General features: G+C 45.5%; 1 protein-coding gene across 1 annotated transcript in view; it reads right to left on the reverse strand.

The window, feature by feature from the left end:
- Positions 1-311: 311 nt before the first annotated feature.
- The window catches only part of LOC121874461, an 84,239-nt gene continuing 63,373 nt past the window's right edge, over positions 312-21,177 (reverse strand). Inside the window, exons 3-4 of the mRNA XM_042378581.1 lie at positions 13,833-14,051; positions 312-1,786 (exon numbers count right to left, since the gene is read on the reverse strand). Of these exons, the coding sequence (XP_042234515.1) occupies positions 1,674-1,786; positions 13,833-14,051 (332 nt within the window). The 3' untranslated portion in view covers positions 312-1,673. The remainder of the gene's footprint in view (positions 1,787-13,832; positions 14,052-21,177) is intronic.

Here is a 21,177-nt window from a genome sequence, read left to right on the forward strand (position 1 = left end):
ACGTGGAGAGAAGGGAGGTACATGGAGACTCGAGTAAGGGAGGTTGTCATGGAGACGAGGAAGGGAGGTTGTCATGAAGACTCGATTAAGGGAGGATAACGTGGACACTCGAGTAAGGGAGGATACAGTGGAGACTCGAGTAAGGGAGATTATCATTGAGAGAGGTAGGAAAAGGCCCATGAGAATTTCAGGGAGACAACCGCCATTCCGGTATTTCATCTCCCTTTACACACATAAACATTCCGTAAACTTGCATCATCATCATCATCATCATCATCATCATCATCATTATTATTATTATTAGCTAAAGCATCATGCACTCGCTCAAAGGACTTTCACATATACACACAAAAAAAATCCTTTCTATAAACACCCAAGTTGATTTTGTTTTTCTCGGTAGATATAAAAGCAGGAAGGGTCAACCTTTCCTTAATACTACACAGGCGATAGAGATAAAAAAGTACTCGGCATGAAAGACCATTCGGTATACATCACAGAGGCTAGAGGGAGACGTGAAGCAGGAGATGTTCTTTCACGGTAGCAACTCGGAGGCCCTCACCACTGTACCAAGGGCTCAGATTAACTCATAGTAAACTAGTCATCAGTTAATGCTATTGAGAATTAATTAGCTCTTAATTGAATGTGTTTTTTTTAATGAAATATATCAACATCGTTATCAAAGATGAATCAGATTTGTCATGAAACATTAATCGGATTCATTCGTTATGCAAAAATATTAGTGAGTTTCGTTATAAAAAATGAATCACTGATTTTGTATAAAAATTACATTATTTCAAAATCAATTAACTAATTAGTTTCCCTGTCAGAAATGAGTCATCTTTGATATGAAAAAAAATCATGATGTTTTGTTATTGAAGTTAACCAACTTTTATCTAGGTGAACTGATCGTATATAAGTCAGGTGGTCTGGTAAGGCCAACGCGTCACCCACCTGAAAGAATCTCCCTGGAGAGGAAGTCACTTAAGTTACAGTAAACAACGCCAGGTTCCTTAAATTAGTTTCGGGCAAACTTTTGCACACATTATTATTAACATTGTGTGTGGGGACGGGGGAAGCGGGGGTTGGAAGCGGCCAATGAGGAAGAGGCGCAGGGAGGCGATGGTTAGCATTGTTCAGCAGACCAACAACAACACCAAACATGCGTAGAAAACACATTTGTTTTATCGTTTGGTGACTCGTCCGGTCTCTCGTGCTGAGGGGGACTAGTCTAGAGTCAGCCAGCTGGGGGAGGGAGTACAAGCTAACACTGAGGTACTTAGTAGAGAAGAGGGTATCATCACTACCGCAGGGAGGGAGGGGAGAGGGCCGAGTCACTAGCTTGTGGGGTCTTTTAGTGCCTCGTGTTGGGGAAGTGGGCAGCCTCTAGTGTTTTGGGGAAGAGGAGGGTGAGGATGATTTTTAGTGCTGCGGTCAACTGCGGTCTGGGCAGAGGGTAAGGAAGCCATTTTGGGCTGCGGGCAGGTGAGATCCTTAACGATCTGGGGCGGTTAGTTGTGATCGGGGATGGGGATAAGTGGTGTTGGAGATGCGGTCGTGGTTGCGGCGGCGGATAATGTTGGGGTTGCGGTTAGAGTTGAGGGTGGCATTTGTGTGCTCGATTGTGGTTCGGGTTTAGGGTATGGGAGTTGGGACGGGGTAGCGGTCGCGTGCGGTCAGTTGCGGTCGGGGGTGCGAGTGGCATTGGGATCGCGGTCACGTGCGTTGGCGCGGTCCCAGGCACGGGTCCTGACGGTGTCATCCTCCCGGGAAGATGCTGCGGCGTCATCTGTAACACAAATACTGTTAGTGTCCTCCCCCTCCTCCTCCTCTCTCTTCCTCCTCCTCCCCCTCCTCCTCCTCCTCACGCTCCTACTCCTCTTTCTTCCTCCTCCCCCTCCTCCTCCTCCTCTCTCTTCCTCCTCCTCCCCCTCTTCCTCCTCCTATCCTATTCATGTTTTTATCTCCCTCCTCTTCCACCTTCGCCACCCCCCTTACACTCCTACCCATCTCTTCTTATCCTATCCTCTTTATGCCTCCCTTCCTCTCCCCCTCTTCCCTCCTATTGCCATTATTATCATCCTCTTTCTCTCCTATCCATTTTCCATTTTCTTTTTTTTCTTCTCTCCCTTCCTTTATCACTTATTCCTCCTCCTCCTCTTTCTCCACCATGCCTTCATCCTCGTTCCCTTCCCTCCTCATTTCTCCTTCTCTTATACTATCTTCCCTTTCTCTTCCCCCTCCTCCTTCATTCCTCATTCATTCCTCATTCATTCCCTCTTTCTTCTCCTTCTCCTCCTCTTATTTCATCCCTTCCTTCTATTCGCTTCCTGTTCTTTGTTCATTCCTTCCTCCTCTCATTCTTCATCCATTCTTTCTCCTCTCCGTCTCCTCCTTCATGTCCTGTTCCTCCTCCTCCTTTCCTTATCATTTATCTTTTATTTCTCCTATTCTTCATTCCCTTCCTTCTTCCTATTCCTGTCCTTCGTCAACTCTTCTTATCCCTCCCTCCTCCTTCTCTTATTCATTATCCCTGCCTCCTCTTCTCTTCTTCCATACCTCTTCTAAATCCCTCACCTAACCTCTCCTTTGGCTTCCATCCTTCACCTTCTCTCCCTCTTCTTCTGATCCTTCAATCGTGTTTTCCTATTCCCCTATTCATTCCCTGTCTTCTTATCCTTCACCCTCAAATCCTTCCTCCCATCTCTTCCTCTTCCCCCATCTATCTTTCATCCCTTATTCTTCTATTCCCTCTTTCTCCTTCCTTCGATTTTCTACTCTTCTTCTATTATCCCATCATCCTATCTTCATTATCTCATTCTTCATCTTCCTTTGTTTATTTCCTTCCTCATTCTTACGTTTATCCACCATTAATCATTCTTATTTTTATCATTCCTAATTCATTCCTTTCTCCTTCATCATCATCATCATCATCATCATCATCATCATCATCATCATTATCATCATCATCATCATCATCATCATCCGCTTTTGCTAATTCCAACTTCCATTCTCTCCTTCATTATCCTCCTCTCCTTCATTATCCTCCTCTCCTTCATTATCTTTCTCTCCTTCATTATCCTTCTCGCTTTCATTATCTTTCTCTCCATCATTATCCGTCTCGCCTTCATTATCCTCCTCTCCTTCATTATCCTTCTCGCCTTCATTATCCTTCTCTCCATCATTATCCTTCTTCATTATTCTTCTCTCCTTCATTGTCCTTCTTCATTATCCTCCTCTCCTTCATTATCCTTCTCTTCATTATCCTTCTCTCCTTCATTATCCTTCTCTCTTCCATTATCCTTCTTCATTATCCTTCTCTTCATTATCCTTCTCTTCATTATCCTTCTCTCCTTCATTATCCTTCTCTCACCTTTAACTGACACTAATTAATAGCCTTTGTCACCTTCTCTCACTCAGGTTAGAGAAGATGAATGGGAATGAAGTGGGAATGATTGGGAATAAAGTGGGAATGAGTGGGAATGAATTGGGAATGAAGTGAGAATGATTGGGAAATAAGTGGGAATGGGTATGAATGGGAATAAGTGGGAATGAGTTAGTATAAGTGAGAACGAGTGGGAATGAAGTGAGAATAAAGTGAGAATGAGTGGGAATGAATGAGAATGAATTGAGAATGAGTGGGAATGAATGGGAATGCGTGAGAATGAAGTGGGAATGAATGACAATGAGTGGGAATGAAGTGAGAATGAAGTGAGAATGAGTGGGAATGCAGTGGGAATGCAGTGGGAATGAGTGAGAATGAATGGGAATGAGTACGAGTGAGAATGAGTAGGAATGTGTGAAAATGAGTGAGAATGAAGTGAGAATGAGTGGGACTGAAATGAGAATGAAGTCAGTATGAGTGGGAATGAAGTGGGAATGAAGTGGGAATATGCATGATCGCTAGTCACTCTAGAGGAATCTATATTATAATCATTTATCATTCAGGGTGAATGCCTCTGACATACTCTGACCTTTGACCTCCTCCTCTCTCTCTCTCTCTCTCTCTCTCTCTCTCTCTACCTCTCACCTTGTCTCCCTTTCCCCCCTCCCATCTTGTCTCCCTTTCCCTCCTCCCTTGCACATCCTCTCCCTTCCTTCCCTGTCACCTTGCTACCCTCTCCTTCCCTCATTCCTTCCTCCCTCCTCCTTCCCTCTAAAGTCATCACCTCCTCACCCCCCACCTCCCCACCCCCCCTCCCCCCCCTCCCCCCACCTCATCTCTCCCAGTTCAATATTTCTTAACTATATGGTAAGCAGAGCGGAAAGTTTCCTATGATGGCCAAACTAACTATATGAAGAGGGGGGAGAGGGGGGAAGAGGGGGAAGGAGAAGAAGGGGGAGAAAAGGGGAGTAAGGGAAGAGGAGGTGAAAGCGGAAGGGAGGACAGGAAGGAGGAAGAAAGGGTGAAGGGTGAAAGAAAGGGAGAGAAGGAAGGGGGGAAGGAGTACGTGTAGGGGGAAAGGGAATAAGGATAAGATGAAGAAGGAATGAAGAATAGGAAGAAGGAGGGAGAAGGAGGGAGAAGGAAGGAGGGGGTACAAAGATACGGTTGGAACTCAAACTCTGTCTGTTTTCACCTGTCAACTCTACTGTCACTCTTCGTTAAACCTCTCCTACCCTCTTCGTTAAACCTCTCCTACCTTCTTCGTTAAACCTCTCCTACCCTCCCTTCGTTAAACCTCTCCTACCCTCCCTTCGTTAAACCTCTCCTACCCTCTTCGTTAAACCTCCTCTACCCTCTCTTCGTTAAACCTCCCCTACCTTCTTCGTTAAGCCTCTCCCTACCTCTTCGTTAAACCTCTCCTACCCTCTTCGTTAAACCTCCCCTACCCTCCCTTCGTTAAACCTCTCCTACCCTCCCTTCGTTAAACCTCCTCTACCCTCCTTCGTTAAACCTCTCCTACCCTCCCTTCGTTAAACCTCCCCTACCCTCTTCGTTAAACCTCTCCTACCCTCTTCGTTAAACCTCTCCTACCTTCGTTAAACCTCTATATCCCCCCACATACAACCATAATATTCAATATATAAATACCAAATACAATTTACATTATATCTTCACTATTACAGCAACACTACAGAAATACAGCAACATATAAAATTACATAAAAAAAGTTATAAAAAAACCCAGGAAAATCTAATAATACTTTTCTAAATTTTTATCTCGTCAAAAACACATCACATCAATAAAAAATATATGTATACTTTTATCATGGAAGGAAAATGTATTTTATGTAGGGTTTATCTATGTATAATTCTCTATGATTGTTAAATGTTTTGATAAGTACAGGTGTTAATTACAGGTGTTAATTACAAGTGTTTAAAGTTGTATTATGTTTATAAATGACTTTGTTAAGATTAGTAATGCTCATTATACTAACACACATTGTACCCTGTTTGTACCACACCGACGATTATTTGTACCACAGGTGTATCATCATTGTATACCTGTATAATAATTATCTTGTATATATACAGGTAATACACAGGTTGTTTACAGATGTTCTATATTCAGTGAAACTATCTATATTGTTTACACATGTACCACAGGTTTTAATATAACATTGTCTACCGTAAACAATGTTGATAGAAGAATGATTTACAATATAACAATGCTTAATATAACACTAATAATAATTTACAGGAGTGATTTACAATATAACAATGCTTAATATAACAACTAATAATAATTTACAGGAGTGATTTACAATATAACAATGCTTAATATAGTACAGCATTTTTTTACAGTATAACACAGAGTTCAGAACACGAATAATACAAGAATTTCACAGACATAAAACGAGAATGGCCCACACAGCCCCTGGGAGGTTAATCGCCCGAACACAGAAGCGACTACGGGGGGGCAGGAGTGAGCGATGGTGTGTGTGTGTGTGTGTGTGTGTGTGTGTGTGTGTATGTGTGTGTGTGTGTGTGTGTGTGTGTGTGTGTGTGTGTGTGCGTGCGTGCGTGTGTGTGTGACCTTCATACAAGGAGGTTTGATCTTGGCAAATCTGAGGGGGAGGGGAGGGAAGGGGATGAGGGGAGGAGGGACGACGAAGGGGGAAGATGTAGGAAGAAGGAAAAAATCACCTAGCCATCATAGTTCTCCTGTACAGCGCGGGAGAAAACAGAACAAACAAACACACAGATGGCGACGATTGCTTATCCTTCCTACCAGACGATCATCATAATATCTGTTTTCCATTAAGGCCTAATTGTAATATATGGCCCATCACCACGTCAACATGGCCATCTGTGACTTATTGATCACCTCCCTCAACCATCTTCACTAACCCTCCCCCCTTCACCTCGTTAACCATTTAAACTACCCATAATTCCCTCCATCAACCAGGAACCTACCTAAATACCCCCCACCCCACCCACCCACCCATTTCATCCATACCCACCTACCCACCTACATCCGACCAACAATCCACCTACCTAAAATCCACTTCCCACCCATTCACATCCACACCACCCACGACACCGTTACTGCCCAGACCAAGATAATGGGCCAATCAGAAGGACTCCTCGACCTGAAAATCATCGTTCTTCCTCCCAATGGATCATCAGTGCTCTTAACTGTCCGGAAAATTGTTACTGAGTCTGAAATCCAAGAGCCATTCAAGTGAGTAGAGAGACTAACTGGTTGACTCTCTCCCTTAACTGTGTCCACTACACCTTTACAATGCCTTAAGCTAAACTATACTTCTCAATATAAATTTCTATGGTGTCATTTAATCACTCATCATTATCATCATCATTATTGTTTCATTTTATTCTCTCGTGAACACCGTAAGTTAGTATGAGGGAGGGAGGGATGGAAGGTGAAAAGGGAGGGAAGGTGAAAAGGGAGTGAAGGAGGGAAGGAGAGAGGGAGAGAGAAAATGAAGGAAGGAAGGAAGGAAGGAAGGGTCACAGTGCCACTCCATATACAAGCTGAGACGGGGTGTACAACATATGGCCACTCCCTGTGTAGGAAGGAGCATATAGTAAGTTAACATATGGCCACCCCAGATGGCCAGAGAGGGCATTACGTCTTAATAGATGGCCAAAGGGGGACTAGTGTGCTACAGATGGCCATTATACAGTACACAAGAGGACCATTGTGTACTATAGATGGCCATGGTGAACTACAGATGGCCATTATACACAAGAGGGCCATGGTGCATTATAGATGGCCACTATACACAAGAGGATCACAGTGCACTACAGATGGCCACAATACACAAAAGGGCCATGGTGCACTACAGATGGCCACTCCGTATACACCAGAGGGAACACAGTGCTATACAGACCCATCCCATAACACAATCAAAGGTAGTGTCTACATTAAGCTAAATGTGAACGTCGGTCTTATAGCAGAGTACCTAACCTGACCTGACCTGACCTGACCTGACCTAACCTAACGCCTCTATTTGCATACTACAGCAAGTAAATTTAATCCTGTAGTCGTGGTACATCACCTAAATCCTGCTGTAGATGGATGCCCTACGTCTAAAAAAATCCCCTACAGGTGTTAGATAATCATATGCCCTTGTAGTTCTCCTCTCTGTAGACCTGTAGCTAAATAACTCTCCCTTATCTCATGTCACTGTAGACTGATCTCCCATTCTTGTACATATAAAGGTACTCTACATCCCTTTATCCAGGTTTTCTACAGTTATCCTCTTCTCTACAGTAAATCTCCACTATTTTCGGTATTCCTCCCCTTAATATTACTCCTGTCTAACGCCTCCACCTACAAAAATGGATCAATATTTTTGTCTTTATCTCTACTGCCTCGATAGTTCTCTCCTTACTGTTCCTATGGCGAGAATCTTTGAACGACCAATACAAATTCTCTCTCTCTCTCTCTCTCTCTCTCTCTCTCTCTCTGCTGGAATATGGTCACTAAGGTCCTAAGGGTATTCTTTGCCCTGTGTATCCCTTATAAACACCCTTTTTCCCTTAAGTTTCTCTCTTTGGGTACCCCTTTTCTCCTACCTGTGATATCAAGGCACCCCCTTTCTCCTACCTGTGATATTAAGGTACCCCCTTTCTCCTACCTGTGATATTAAGGTACCCCCTTTCTCCTACCTGTGATATTAAGGTACCCCCTTTCTCCTACCTGTGATATTAAGGCACCCCCTTTCTCCTACCTGTGATATTAAGGCACCCCCTTTCTCCTACCTGTGATATTAAGGTACCCCCTTTCCCTTACCTGTCTTCTTCCCTAGAAAGTTTAAACATGACACCTTACCCCCTCCCCTCTATCGCTGCCGCAGGTACCCTCTTCTCTAACCTAACCTAACCTACCTCCACCACACACCCTCCTCCACCTACCTCCAATCACCCTTCTCTCCACCATCATCCCCCTCACCCTCCACCACACCCCTCCTACGACACTCTCCGACAGCTCTATTTCACGATCATAACACTATACTCCTCCTCAACAGGTGCACAATTACCTCAGGATGTATATTACAGGTACACCTTCAAGATGTGTATGTCAGGTGTGGTGTATACATGTATGAGGACATATAACAAGACCAGACAGCTTAAGAGAAGGAAATACCTCTTGGGTTATATATAGGAAGTCGCAGAAAAGTGTGTCTGAGTCCCTTCCCCCCATCCTGTCTTTGCTTGCCTCCCTATCTCCCTGCCTGCTCCCTGCCTCCCTTCCTTCCTGCATGGTCCCTGCCTCCTTTCCTCCTGCATGCTCCCTGTCTCCTTCCCTCCCTGCCTGTTCCCTTCCTCCCTTCCACCCTCCAAACTCACAGTGTCTCAGGGAGCAGGCAGGGAGGGAAGGAGGGAAGGAGGGAGGGAAGGAGGGAGGGAGGGAAGGAGGCTGGCATGGACATTTTTATAGAACATCCTATAACAGAGGTAGTTGAAGAAAATTGTATCATCTTCCACAAACTGAAGGACAGATAACTTGAGTTCCTTTAGTTGTGGGTGAAGTAGATGTCGTGTTGTCCTCCTTAACGATGTTTTAACACTCGTTTATTTTATCGTTATGGTTTAAACTATAGATATAAAACACGGTATATTCTTTTGCTCTTCTTTCCACACATTTCATATACATTTTTCATATACATTTCCTACACATTTCATACACATTTCATACACATTTCTTTTCATCACACCATCACTCGTCTTAATTTTCTCTAGGACATAAGACAAGAGGTGTATCCATTAAGCCATTCTCACCCTAAATAATGCCAATGTTTAACACAGATTGGTTTATGAAGTGATACTGAAGAACACTGTAGTTTAACACTGAGTGGCACTATAATATAACAACGTGAGCACCATAATATAACAACGTGTGGCACCATAACACTGAGTGACACCATAATTTAACACTGAGTGGCACCATAATTTAACACTGAGTGGCACTATAATATAACAACGTGAGCACCATAATATAACAACGTGTGGCACCATAACACTGAGTGACACCATAATTTAACACTGAGTGGCACCTAAATTTAACACTGAGTGGCACCATAATTTAACACTGAGTGGCACGATAATATAACACTGTGCGGCACCATAATATAACACTGAGTGGCACGATCATATAACACTGAATAGCACCATAACACTGAGTGGCACCATAACACTGAGTGGCACCATAACACTGAGTGACACCATAACACTGAATGGCACCATAACACTGTGTGGCACCATAACACTGTGTGGCACCATAACACTGAGTGGCACCATTACACTGAGTGGCACCATAACACTGAATGGCACCATAACACTTGAGTACCACCATAAGCTAAAGCACCATATAGCACCACAATATACCACTAAATTACACTTTTACTTTACTCCCTCCTACTTCCTTTCCATCTCTCCATTCTTTCCTCATTCATTCCTTCCTCTCTCTCTCTCTCTCTCTCTCTCTCTCTCTCTCTCTCTCTCTCTCTCTCCTCAATACACTTCCAGGAACTACACCAAACTCTCAAGATTACTTCAGTGTGTATCAGTTAATCACCTCCAGGGACTGCTTACATCATCACTTCCAGCTTATTGTTTGTCTGCTTAAGCTTATCTGTGGTGGTGGTGGTGGATGCTGGGACTCTGACTTGTTGTTCATTAATCTTTCGTAAGTGTCGGTAATGCCTGGTTATGTGTGGATAGATTTTCGTGTTACCACTTGATTCGATTCCAGATTTTCTTTTTTTTTTATAATCTTGATGTCAGATTTTTCACGTCAGATTTCGAGTGTTATTCTTGGTCTTGTTTGAGTGAGTTGGTGTATATTTTTGTTATTGTTTGGTTTGATGGGTTATGTATATTTTCGTTGTATATATATATGTATATTTTAGTGTGCATAGTTGTTTATGAGGTTAGATTAATACGAGGTACCTGGTGATGGTCTTCATTAGCTACCTGGTTACCTGGTGAGTGTAAGTCCAGCCATATCACACCAAGGGACGGGGGGGGGACACACCACCTAGCCACATCACACCATGGGGGGACACACCACCCAGCCACACCACACCAGGGGGGACATACCACCCAGCCACATCACACCAGGTGGGGGACACACCACCCAACCACATGGGGGACATACCGCAGCCACATCACACCAGGACACAGCCACACCACCACACCAGGCACACACCCAGCCACACCACCACACCCCAGGGGACATACCACCCATACATCACACAGGGGGGGACATCACCTTGCCACACCATACCAGGGAGGCACACCACCCAGCCACACCACACCACACCAGGGGGGACATACCACCCAGCCATATGACACCAGGGGGGGACACACCACCCAGCCACACCACACCAGGGGGGACATACCACCCAGCCACATCACACCAGGTGGGGGACACACCACCCAACCACATAATAAATGACAATAATGGTTGCCCCTCGTGTAACGAGGATGGCCGGCCCAAGGGCCACCTGGGCGTGAATTTGTTAAGGTGTAGAAGCTGTCGCCAACACAACAACCACACCCTGAGTTAACAAGTTGCATGACCCAGTGTCAAAGAATAGTCCGAGAAGACCGGACAACTCTCCAACTGCACTGGCTAACCATTACGATCCTCAAATCAATTAACATCCAGGTTCCCAATTACTGCTGGGTAGATAGACAGAGGCAAATGGCGTAAAGAAACTTGCCCATAGTTTCACCCTGCCTGGGGATCGAACCCGGGTCCGCTCGCTTGCACAGATCCCCAGCCACACCACACCAGGGGGGCATACCACCCAGCCATATCACACCAGGGGGAGGGAGGAACCACACCATTCCAGGAGGGAGGAACCACCATTCCATGGGGGGTGGGCCACACCATTCCAGGGGGAGGGAGGAGCCACATCATTCCAGGGGGGAGACCACACCACACCAAGAGGAGCCCCTGGTCATCATCTTCGCCTCCTTTATTAAGTCACCCCTTGTACCTCGCTCCAGGACAGACCGGCTAACTTTTCCCAGAAAGTTAAAACACATAGAGGGAGGCCACTGGAGACCTGGATCGTGTAACCTGGCCTCACCTGACCTCTCTACTTTCTTCACGGAGGCCAGGAGAAGACCCCCAAACACGTGCTCGAGGCCAAACTAAATCCTTAACTCTTCATATTGATTCAGCTTTTTTTTAGAGAGAGAGAGAGAGAGAGAGAGAGAGAGAGAGAGAGAGAGAGATTTTATTGACCAAAGTGACATATCATAGTTTAAGAACACATTACAAATACAAACACGCATACACGGGGTATAATAATCAGACCAACTCACCACAGGTAGATATTATAGTCTCACCTGTACGACCATCCAATTATGCGACACCTTGATGATGATGAATAACACACCTCAATTAACTTTAAAAAAAAAAAAGATAAATTGATTTTGATTCAGAGAAATAAATTCTTTTGTTGTGGTGAGCGAAGTCTATTGTAGTGAGACAATAGGGAAGTAGAGTTACCTTATGGGAGATATGAACTTAGAATATAAAGCAAGTTTACCTGTGCTTAAAAAAAAAATACCAAGTTTTCATTATTTCCTATTAAAAAAGTAAATAAAAGTTCAAAGAAGATAATTTTTAGAACTGACATCAAAGTTTTAACTCAAAGTAACAATAATTTTACAGCGTTTTGAGACAGGATATACCTTGATGCTACCAGTGTGTGTTTTGGTGATACTAAATACAGTAATGAATCTATGTGTCAGAGGTTATCTACAGCAATGAGATATAATGCTACATAAATTCATTATATTTACCATTTTCTGTAGTTTTTGTAGATGTTAGACTCAGCTAGACGTAACACAGTAAGACGATCTGTAACTGCACATGTGGTATAATTTTTACACAACCAGTGCTATAATTTGTGCACATGTGGTAGAACTATTTACAAGTGTGTGACAATAAACATGGTATAATTAAGTCACCTGTAACAACATAATCAACCTGTGATACATTCAGTGCACATGTGGTACAATTATCACACCTGTGCAAATGTGGTACAATTATCACACCTGAATTACATCACACCTGTGCATATGTGACAGTTATTGCACATATAATACAATAATGACACCTGTGATATAATAACCCTCACATATGTGGTACAAATATCACACTGCATTACAACACACCTGTGCGAATGTGGTACAATTATCACACCTGAATTACATTACACCTGTGCATATGTGACAGCTAACGCACATTATGATACAATGATGACACCTGTGATATAATAATCCTCACACATGTGGTATACAATTAGCCAAGGTGTGTTCAGTGTAAAATAACACATAACAACTGTGCTGTGTACTGTAATTACTAGATAACACAAGGCAGGAATAAATACAACAGCCTGGAGTGTGTTATTAAAATACAACAACAGGCAATGTATGTATGTATGTATGTATGTATGTATGTATGTATGTATGTATGTATGTATGACAGTTAACATCCATCTCAGGTATATGTTAATTTAACGACCATTTAGCGTGTAGGCGTCTATTCAAAGGTGTGTGTGTGTGTGTGTGTGTGTGTGTGTGTGTGTGTGTGTGTGTGTGTGTGCTGGTAGTTAAGAGCAGGGGGGCGGGGATGGATGCAGGTCAAGGCGTGGGAGAGAAGTCAAGGCGTGGGGGGAGAGGTGAGGGAGAGAAGGGAGGCGTAGGAGGGACAGGAGGCAGAAGGGAGGCGATGACAGAAGGAGGCGGAGGGAGGTGTGGGGACAGAAAGGAGGCGTGGGAGTGAGGAAGGGGAGGGAGGGAGGTGAGGGGACAGAAAGGAGGCGTGGGAGGGACAGAAGGAGGCGTGGGGAGGGAGGTGGAGACAGAAAGGAGGCGTGGGGAGGGACAGGGAGGGAGGTGGGGAGGGAGGTGAGAGACAGAAAGGAGTAAGGGAGGGAGGTGAAGGGAGGCGTGGGGAGGGACAGGTGGGAGGCGTGGAGGGACAGAAGGAGGCGATGGACAGAAGGAGGTGGGGAGGGAGGTGAGAGACAGAAAGGAGGCAAAGGGGAGGGAGGTGAAGGGGTGGCGTGGAGGAGGTGTGAGGGACAGAAAGGAAGGGAGGGACAGAAGGGAGGCGGGAGGGAGGTGAGAGACAGAAAGGAGGGGCGTGGGGAGGGAGGTGAAGGGAGGCGTGGAGGGACAGGGAGGCGGGAGGGACAGAAGGCGATGGACAGAAAGGGAGGCGTGGGAGGAGGTGAAGGAGGGAGGGACAGGTGGGAGGGGAGGGACAGAAGGGAGGCGATGGGCAGAAGGGAGGCGGGGAGGGAGGTGAAGGGAGGCGTGGAGGAGGTGAAGGAGTCCGCGTGGAGGGACAGAAGGGGCGAGGGAGGGACAGAAAGGGGGCGTGGGGCGGAAGGACTTACCACAGGACCCCGAGTGCCTGATCCTTATCTCCCGCTGGTTCCTGCAGGCGTGGCGGCGCAGCTCACAGATGGTGGGGTAGGTGTTACCGTCAGTACCGCAGACGGGTGAGGTGGTGGAGGAGGGCGGCGGGCAGGTGGTGGGGCAGGCGCAGGTCGCCACGCCCTCCTCGTCCGTCACACACTCCCCGCCCCAAGCGCAGAACTGCTGCTCACACGGCTCTGTAACACACAGCCTGCACTGCCACACACAGCCTGCACTGTCACACACACAGAGCCTGCACTGCCTCACATGCACCCAAGAGCCTGCACTGTCACACACACACACACACACACACACACACACACACACACACACAATACTACTAATACTACTACCAATACTATCATTAAAGTTTTAACCTGGACGATCACGCAACACTCGTGTACACAACACCTGTTAGTCGTCCCAGAGAAAGAATGAAAAAAAAAAAATCCTGGCCTCAATTTTTATCCTGAATCAACTCCTTTATCCTTGGGCTTTACTTACAGGATTAATACAAACACTATACTAATCATACATCCTATCCCACCGTACATCCTGTCATCAAATCCTCATTATCCACATATCCTATAATGCTCCATATCCTTTTGTTTTTCGTCTCTCCCAAATTCCTTTTACATAGAACTCTTCCAACACACACACACACACACACACACACACACACACACACACACACACACACACACCTGTCATATATCAATCCTCATCAGCATTCTAACTCATCCTGCCCATCACTGTATAAACAAGTTAATATCTCAATAATATCTGTTAACTGTTAGATCTAATTTGGTTATAAACTACATGAAGTTAAGAGAATCAAGGAAGAACCAAAGTGATCTAAATATAATTAATGATAAATTGAATAATGAAACAATAGAATTACATTACAGTAAAAGGTGAACAAATTGATACCTTAAATAGACATGGCATAAGAAATCCCATAGAAAAAATAAATAAATAGTAATTACAGTTAACATGCCAGTATACCTGTTTTAACTTACCTGTGCGATTTTGTGTCACTAATTAATAAAAAAAAAGGTGAAGTGCAGTGCCGCTTGTCTTGCTACATTCTACCTGTGGGCTCATTATATAACTAAGAGAGGAGGGGAGGGGGAAGGGAAGGGGAGGGGAGAGGGGAGAGGGGGAGGGAACGTTCATAATAGATAAAAAAAAAAGGTTTTGTTCAATTCCTCTAGCGAACACAAGACTATCATCATCATCACTACAGTCAAATTAGTTACGTTACACATTTACACCACACACACACACACACACACACACACACACACACAAACACACACCGTCATCTATCTCACTAATCTACCTGTACAAAGGACACGTACCTGTACCTTCCATACTAATTACCAACACCCGCTAGACTGCTAGAAATATTACGTACTTGACCACGTTCACCACACGTACCCCTTCCCACCCCAAAAAAAAAATGCCTGATGATCCTTGACACTCTCTGGCACTGTCCAAGAGGTATAAAAAAAATAATACCCACGGACAGTGTCAGAAGAATAATGTCAGTAAGAAACATGGGATAAAAAAACCTCAATAATAATACCGAAATGAATAAAAATTAAATAAGTGTCTATTGATCCTAAGCCACATCAAACAAGCCCTAAGCCTCCCCCCTCCCCCCCACCCCAACACGTCTGGTACTCCCTCGTACAAACAAGAGTGATAGTGACTACAGTACTATGATCTTAGCGAGTGTAAACAGCAAAGCCACCATTGTTTACACCTGGGTCAAGAGTCAGCAGCAGAGGTGACAACAATGAAAACATGGGTTACGATGCCACCCATTCATCCACCCAATCCCACATCCACCCAACCCACCATCCACCCAACCCACCCAACCCACCCACGTCCTCACTCCTCCTACAATGGCAAGTTCGTGATGAAAACTACGCCACTATGTTTACACTCTCTCGTCTACCCCGCCCATCCACACCCTCACACCCACACCCGCACCAATACCCACACACCAATACCAACCTCTCACGATATTCAAGGCGGGTTAAGTCATCAGTGCCTTCATAAATATTGACAAACATTGCAAAGTTAGGCCAAGTTTGTCCGGTGCCAATATATATATTTTTTTTTCCTCGACTGTGGGAAAAAATTACAAGATAAACTGGGGATATTTTGGTTAGGGGGAAGTAAGGGGTGGGGAAAGAAATGAGGGGGGGAGGGGAGGGGAGGGGAGAGGGAAGGGGAAAAGTAAAGGAGGAATTGAGGGGGAAGAGGGGAGACTGAAGAGTAGGAAAAGGAGGAAGAAGGAAGTTGACTAGAAGTTGAAGGAGAGAAGAGAAGGATGAGAAGGAGGGAGGGAAGTAAGAGAGGAGGAGGAGGAGGAAGAGAGAAGTGAACAAGGGAAATGAGGTGAGACTGTCCTTCCTCTCTGATCGTCTACCACACTTCTTCCTTCTCGTAAACAACCACAGCAACTCTTCCTTCATCTCCCGCTTCCTCTTCTTCCCCTTCCTTCCCCTCTCCCTCCTCCTTCCTCCCCCTCTCCCCTCCTCCTTCCTCCCCCTCTCCCTCTCCTCCTTCCCCCCCTCTTCTTCTTCCCTCCCTTCCTTCTTCTTATCCTCTTTCTGCCTCCTCCTTTTCCCTATTCCTGTCCTTCTTCCCCTTCCCCTATTCTACCCCTCTCCCCCAACCCTGTTTTAAGAAGGGATAATATACCGGCGTCAGCATCTACCGTTCCCTAAATTGTTCTTCACCACAAACTTTATAACTTATACTCCTCTCGTTACACGTCGTCTTGCGAGTCTTCCGATAATGGGGAGGCCGTGTGTGTGTGTGTGTGTGTGTGTGTGTGTGTGTGTGTGTGTGTGTGTGTGTGTGTGTGTGTGTGTGTGTGTGTGTGTGTGTGTGTGTGTGTGTGTGTGTGTGTGGTCCAGGTTAGGATAGGTTAGGAAGTGAAAATCTAAGCTAGCAGATATTAAGTGTTGAAGGTTCAGAGATATACTACCATAGTTCTTCATAGTTAGGGCATCTCACAAGGGGGCCATCTGTCTCCATGCCCAAAAAAAAACTTAACCAGCTACATGGATAAGAACTTTAAGGGAAAAATCTCTCTGTCTCTCTGTCTCTCTTTCCTCCCCTATTTGCTTCTCTCTCTCTCTCTCTCTCTCTCTCTCTCTCTCTCTCTCTCTCTCTCTCTCTCTCTCTCTCCACTAATAAATCTTACATTCAAGGATGTCAGGTATCAAAACACAATAGCCCTTACCTAAGACAAACAAAAGGTACCTCACTGAAACAAAAAAACAAAAACAAACGCAAACACTCCCCTCCCCCCCCAACCCAAAAAAACTAGGGACCCTCACCCTCCCAAAACACACAAAAAAAAAACAATGTGTCTCACTAGTGGAAAAAAAAAGTCATTTATATATAGTTGTGTTAGGGGTAAATATATTTTTTTTTCTCCGTCAGTGAGTAGGTGAGATAGAGAAAAAAAATAATTCACGTAAGGAATATTAAATTGAGGGAGAAGATGGAAGAGGGATAATTGATAATAGTAGGAAGAGAAATGTAAACAAGGAGAGAATGGGATTAGAAATGGAGAAACAGAGGAAAAGCCAAGAACAATGGAGATGTTATTTTAGTGTGTAAGGGATGAACAAAATACAGGTAACACAACACTTAGTAAGCAGATAGGTGGAGTGGGGTGGGGTGAGTGGGACAGTGGGAGTGGGTTGGGAGTGAGTGGGTGGGTGGGGACGAAAGGGAGTGACAGTACAAAGGCAAATAAACCTTAAAATAATCGCCATAAACTTCGAGATACACACACACACACACACACACACACACACACACACACACACACACACACACACACACACACACACACTGACACGTTTCAAAATAAATAAATAAATATTCTAAGCCAAAGCAATATTAGGAATGAGGTAGCAGAACAGACAGACAGACAGACAGACAGACAGACGAGGCAGACAGACAGACAGACAGGCAGACAGACAGACAGACAGACAGACAGACAGACAGACAGACAGACAGACATTAAAACGCAATTCAGACACAAACAGGAATGGCGTCGCTTCTTCCCAGCAACGATCACCACATCAGAAACTGGGGTCATGGTAGGAGGGAGAATTGGGGGTGAGAAGGAGAAGGGGGGAGGGAGGAGGTAGATATCATACGTGTCCTATTAATATACACGACCGATGAGACAAACCTAAACCTAACCTAACCTAACCTAACCTAACCTAAGCCAGGGTTGTAGGACCGTTTTGTGCTGTCATAAAAGGGGGAAGGAAGTGAAGGGAAGGTGATCAACGAGGTGCATCTGGAGGGAAGGAAGGAAGGAAGGAGGGAAGGAAGGAAGGAAGGAGGGAAGGAAGGAAGGAAGGAAGGAAAAAAATGAGTTATGAGGTCAGAAGAACAACAAGAATGGTAGATAAGGAGAGAGAGAGAGAAATATAAGGAGAGGGAGGGAGGTAAATAAGGTGAAATAATAAAGAAGGAGAATAAGGAACAATAAAGACTAACAAAAGAAAATATGAAGGATAAAATAAATATTTAACGAAAAAAAATAGATTAAGAAAATGTATAAAAAAAATGAAAACAAAAGGAATCGAAAAATGAGATGAAGGATAAAGTTACTGATACAATAAAGTGATTTAGAGATTAATAATTACCACAATAAGGTCCGGCCATATCCTTCTGGCCAGACACCACCACCACCACACCCCTCTTCTTCTGGCCACACACCCATCAAGCTGGCCACACACTCCTCAAACTGGCCACACACTCCTCAAACTGGCCACACACTCCTCAAACTGACCACACACTCCTCAAACTGGCCACACACTCCTCAAACTGGCCACACACTCCTCAAACTGGCCACACACTCCTCAAACTGGCCACACACTACTCAAACTGGCCACATACTCCTCAAACTGGCCACACACTCCCCAAGTTGGCCACACACCAACACCTCACGCCCCTCCCAAGCTTTACACACCCTCCCCCCTTCAACTGGGACCAAACACCTGCAAATTTGCTTCCCTAACCAACCAAGCTGTGACAGGTAGGATTATTTCTCTCTTTCACTTTACTTATCAATAACGCATCTTACTTCACTCTCTTAAACAACCTGACGATAACCATGAGAAGGAGACAACATTATTAGAATCAGAGTCTACCATAATTAGACCCTTCTCCCTTCACCTCACCTCACCTCACCTCACCTCACCTCACCTCACCTCACTTCTCATCCCCTCTCCTCACTTCCCCATGAGAACCAAGACTCGTAAGCTTCAGAGCGCTGTACAAGGCAAGGGGAGGGGAGGGGAGGTGAGGGGGGGGAAGGGGGGGTGGTGGACTCAGGGCTCGGGAAGGGCTCGTAAAAAATAGGTGAGGGAAGGGGAGGTCCATAGCTCGTAAAAAAAGGAAATTGGGGAGCTCTCAGGGTTCGTTAGATGGAGTTACAAGTGTCGCATTATCCCAACTCTATGTGTGGGGCAGGCAGGGGCAGGATAGGGCAGGACAAGAAGGATTAGATGAGGAGGAAACTGTTTGGGAGGAAAGAAAAGGGGGCTGAGAAAAGGAAGGGGAAGGGGCGGGGCGGGGCTCGACGGGGAAGAGACTGGGTGGGGATGGGGCGGGGTATGACGGGGTGGGGGAAGAGTATGGATAGGGTGGGACGGCATGGGGCTAGACAGAGAATATTCTGAAGGGGGTTAAATGGGAAGGAGTTTGAGAGGCTGGAGGAGGAGAAGGGGTAAGAGGGAGGTAACTAAGGGGGAGGGGTAAGTAGGGTCGGGGGTAGGAGTAAGGGGTGGGGGTCAGTCAGGTTTATGTGCCCTGAGAGCCATCTACCGCTGACCTTAAGTGGCAATTGTGGGGAATGCGTAGTACTTAATTACCAACGTCAGAGTGCCAAGTAACAAAGGTGCAAAAGTGCCAGTAGTCATGGGCGAATGGTGCCAGGTGTTGAGGTTAAGAAATGCCAAGTGTGAGGTGCCTAGTGTGTGTGTGTGTGTGTAGTGAGGGAGAGTGCCAAGTATGTGTAGTGTGTGAGGGTGCCAAGTGTGTGTGGTGTGGGGGGGTGCCAGAGTGTGTGTGTGGGGGTGTGGCATGTGTGGTGTGGGGGGGGTGCCAGGTATGTGTGGTGTGGGGGTGCAGGGGTGTGTGTGTGTGAGCAGGGAGAGGTGCCAGAGTGTGTGTGGTGTGGGGTGCAAGTGTGTGTGGTGTGGGGTGTGGGCATCCCAATGACTACATCTCACGCCATCATCATTATCTCTCTTCCTTTATCTTCCATCATTATTCAATTTCCTTGTTCTTTCTTTTTCTTTCCTCTTCCATTCCTTCTCGTCTCCTTCCTCCTTTTCTCTATAGTCAACAGCAGTGACTTCTTTCTCTTCACCCTCTTCGCACGCACTCACACGCACACAAACGCACGCACACACATCAATGAAGGGTGAGAGGGAAGGTGAAGGAGAAGGTTGAGGGGGAAGGAGGAGGTGGAGAGGGGAAGGAGGAGGTTGAGAGGGAGGAGAAATTGAAGGGAGTAAGAGTCTATGTTCTTCCCACGTCAACAACACCCCCTCCACCCCCCCCTCGCTAATGACTCTACACGTAATTCACAATAAACACCTGAGACACCTGTTCAATCTATCTCAACGCCAATTCAACCCACGCCAATAATGTTTCCGCCAAATCCTGCCCACGCTAATATTATACAAGCACCTATAATGTTCCTGCCAATACCTGTCCTTAATTATACTACCCACGCCAATACTATCTGTGCCTATAATGGGCCCAGCCGATATTACCCACGTTGCCATATATAACCCACGACCTTATCTATAACACGCCTCTATAACCCACGCCCTCATACATAACACACCCACAAACCCACACCCTCACCCCCACCACACCCCACCACACACCCCACACCCTCACAACCCACACCACACACACACCTCACACCCACACCCTCACAACCCACACCTCACACCCACACAACCCACACACCCACACAACCCACACCCTCACAACCCCACCCCCCACCCACACACACACCCCTCACAACCCACACCCTCACAACCCACACCCACACCCTCACAACCCACACCCACACAACCCACACAACCACAACCAACACACAACCCACACCCACACAACCCACACCCCACCCATTATCACCTATCCATCTCCTATGTAAATGTTATGGGGATAAACTCCAAATCATTAACTATCAATTAACTCAACGAGATATTTTAAGTAATTATAAAGACCCTAATTAACACAGGTGAAGGTAATGAT

Source organism: Homarus americanus, unplaced genomic scaffold (assembly GCF_018991925.1).
Source record: "Homarus americanus isolate GMGI-L3 unplaced genomic scaffold, GMGI_Hamer_2.0 scaffold58499, whole genome shotgun sequence".
NCBI lineage: Eukaryota > Metazoa > Arthropoda > Malacostraca > Decapoda > Nephropidae > Homarus > Homarus americanus.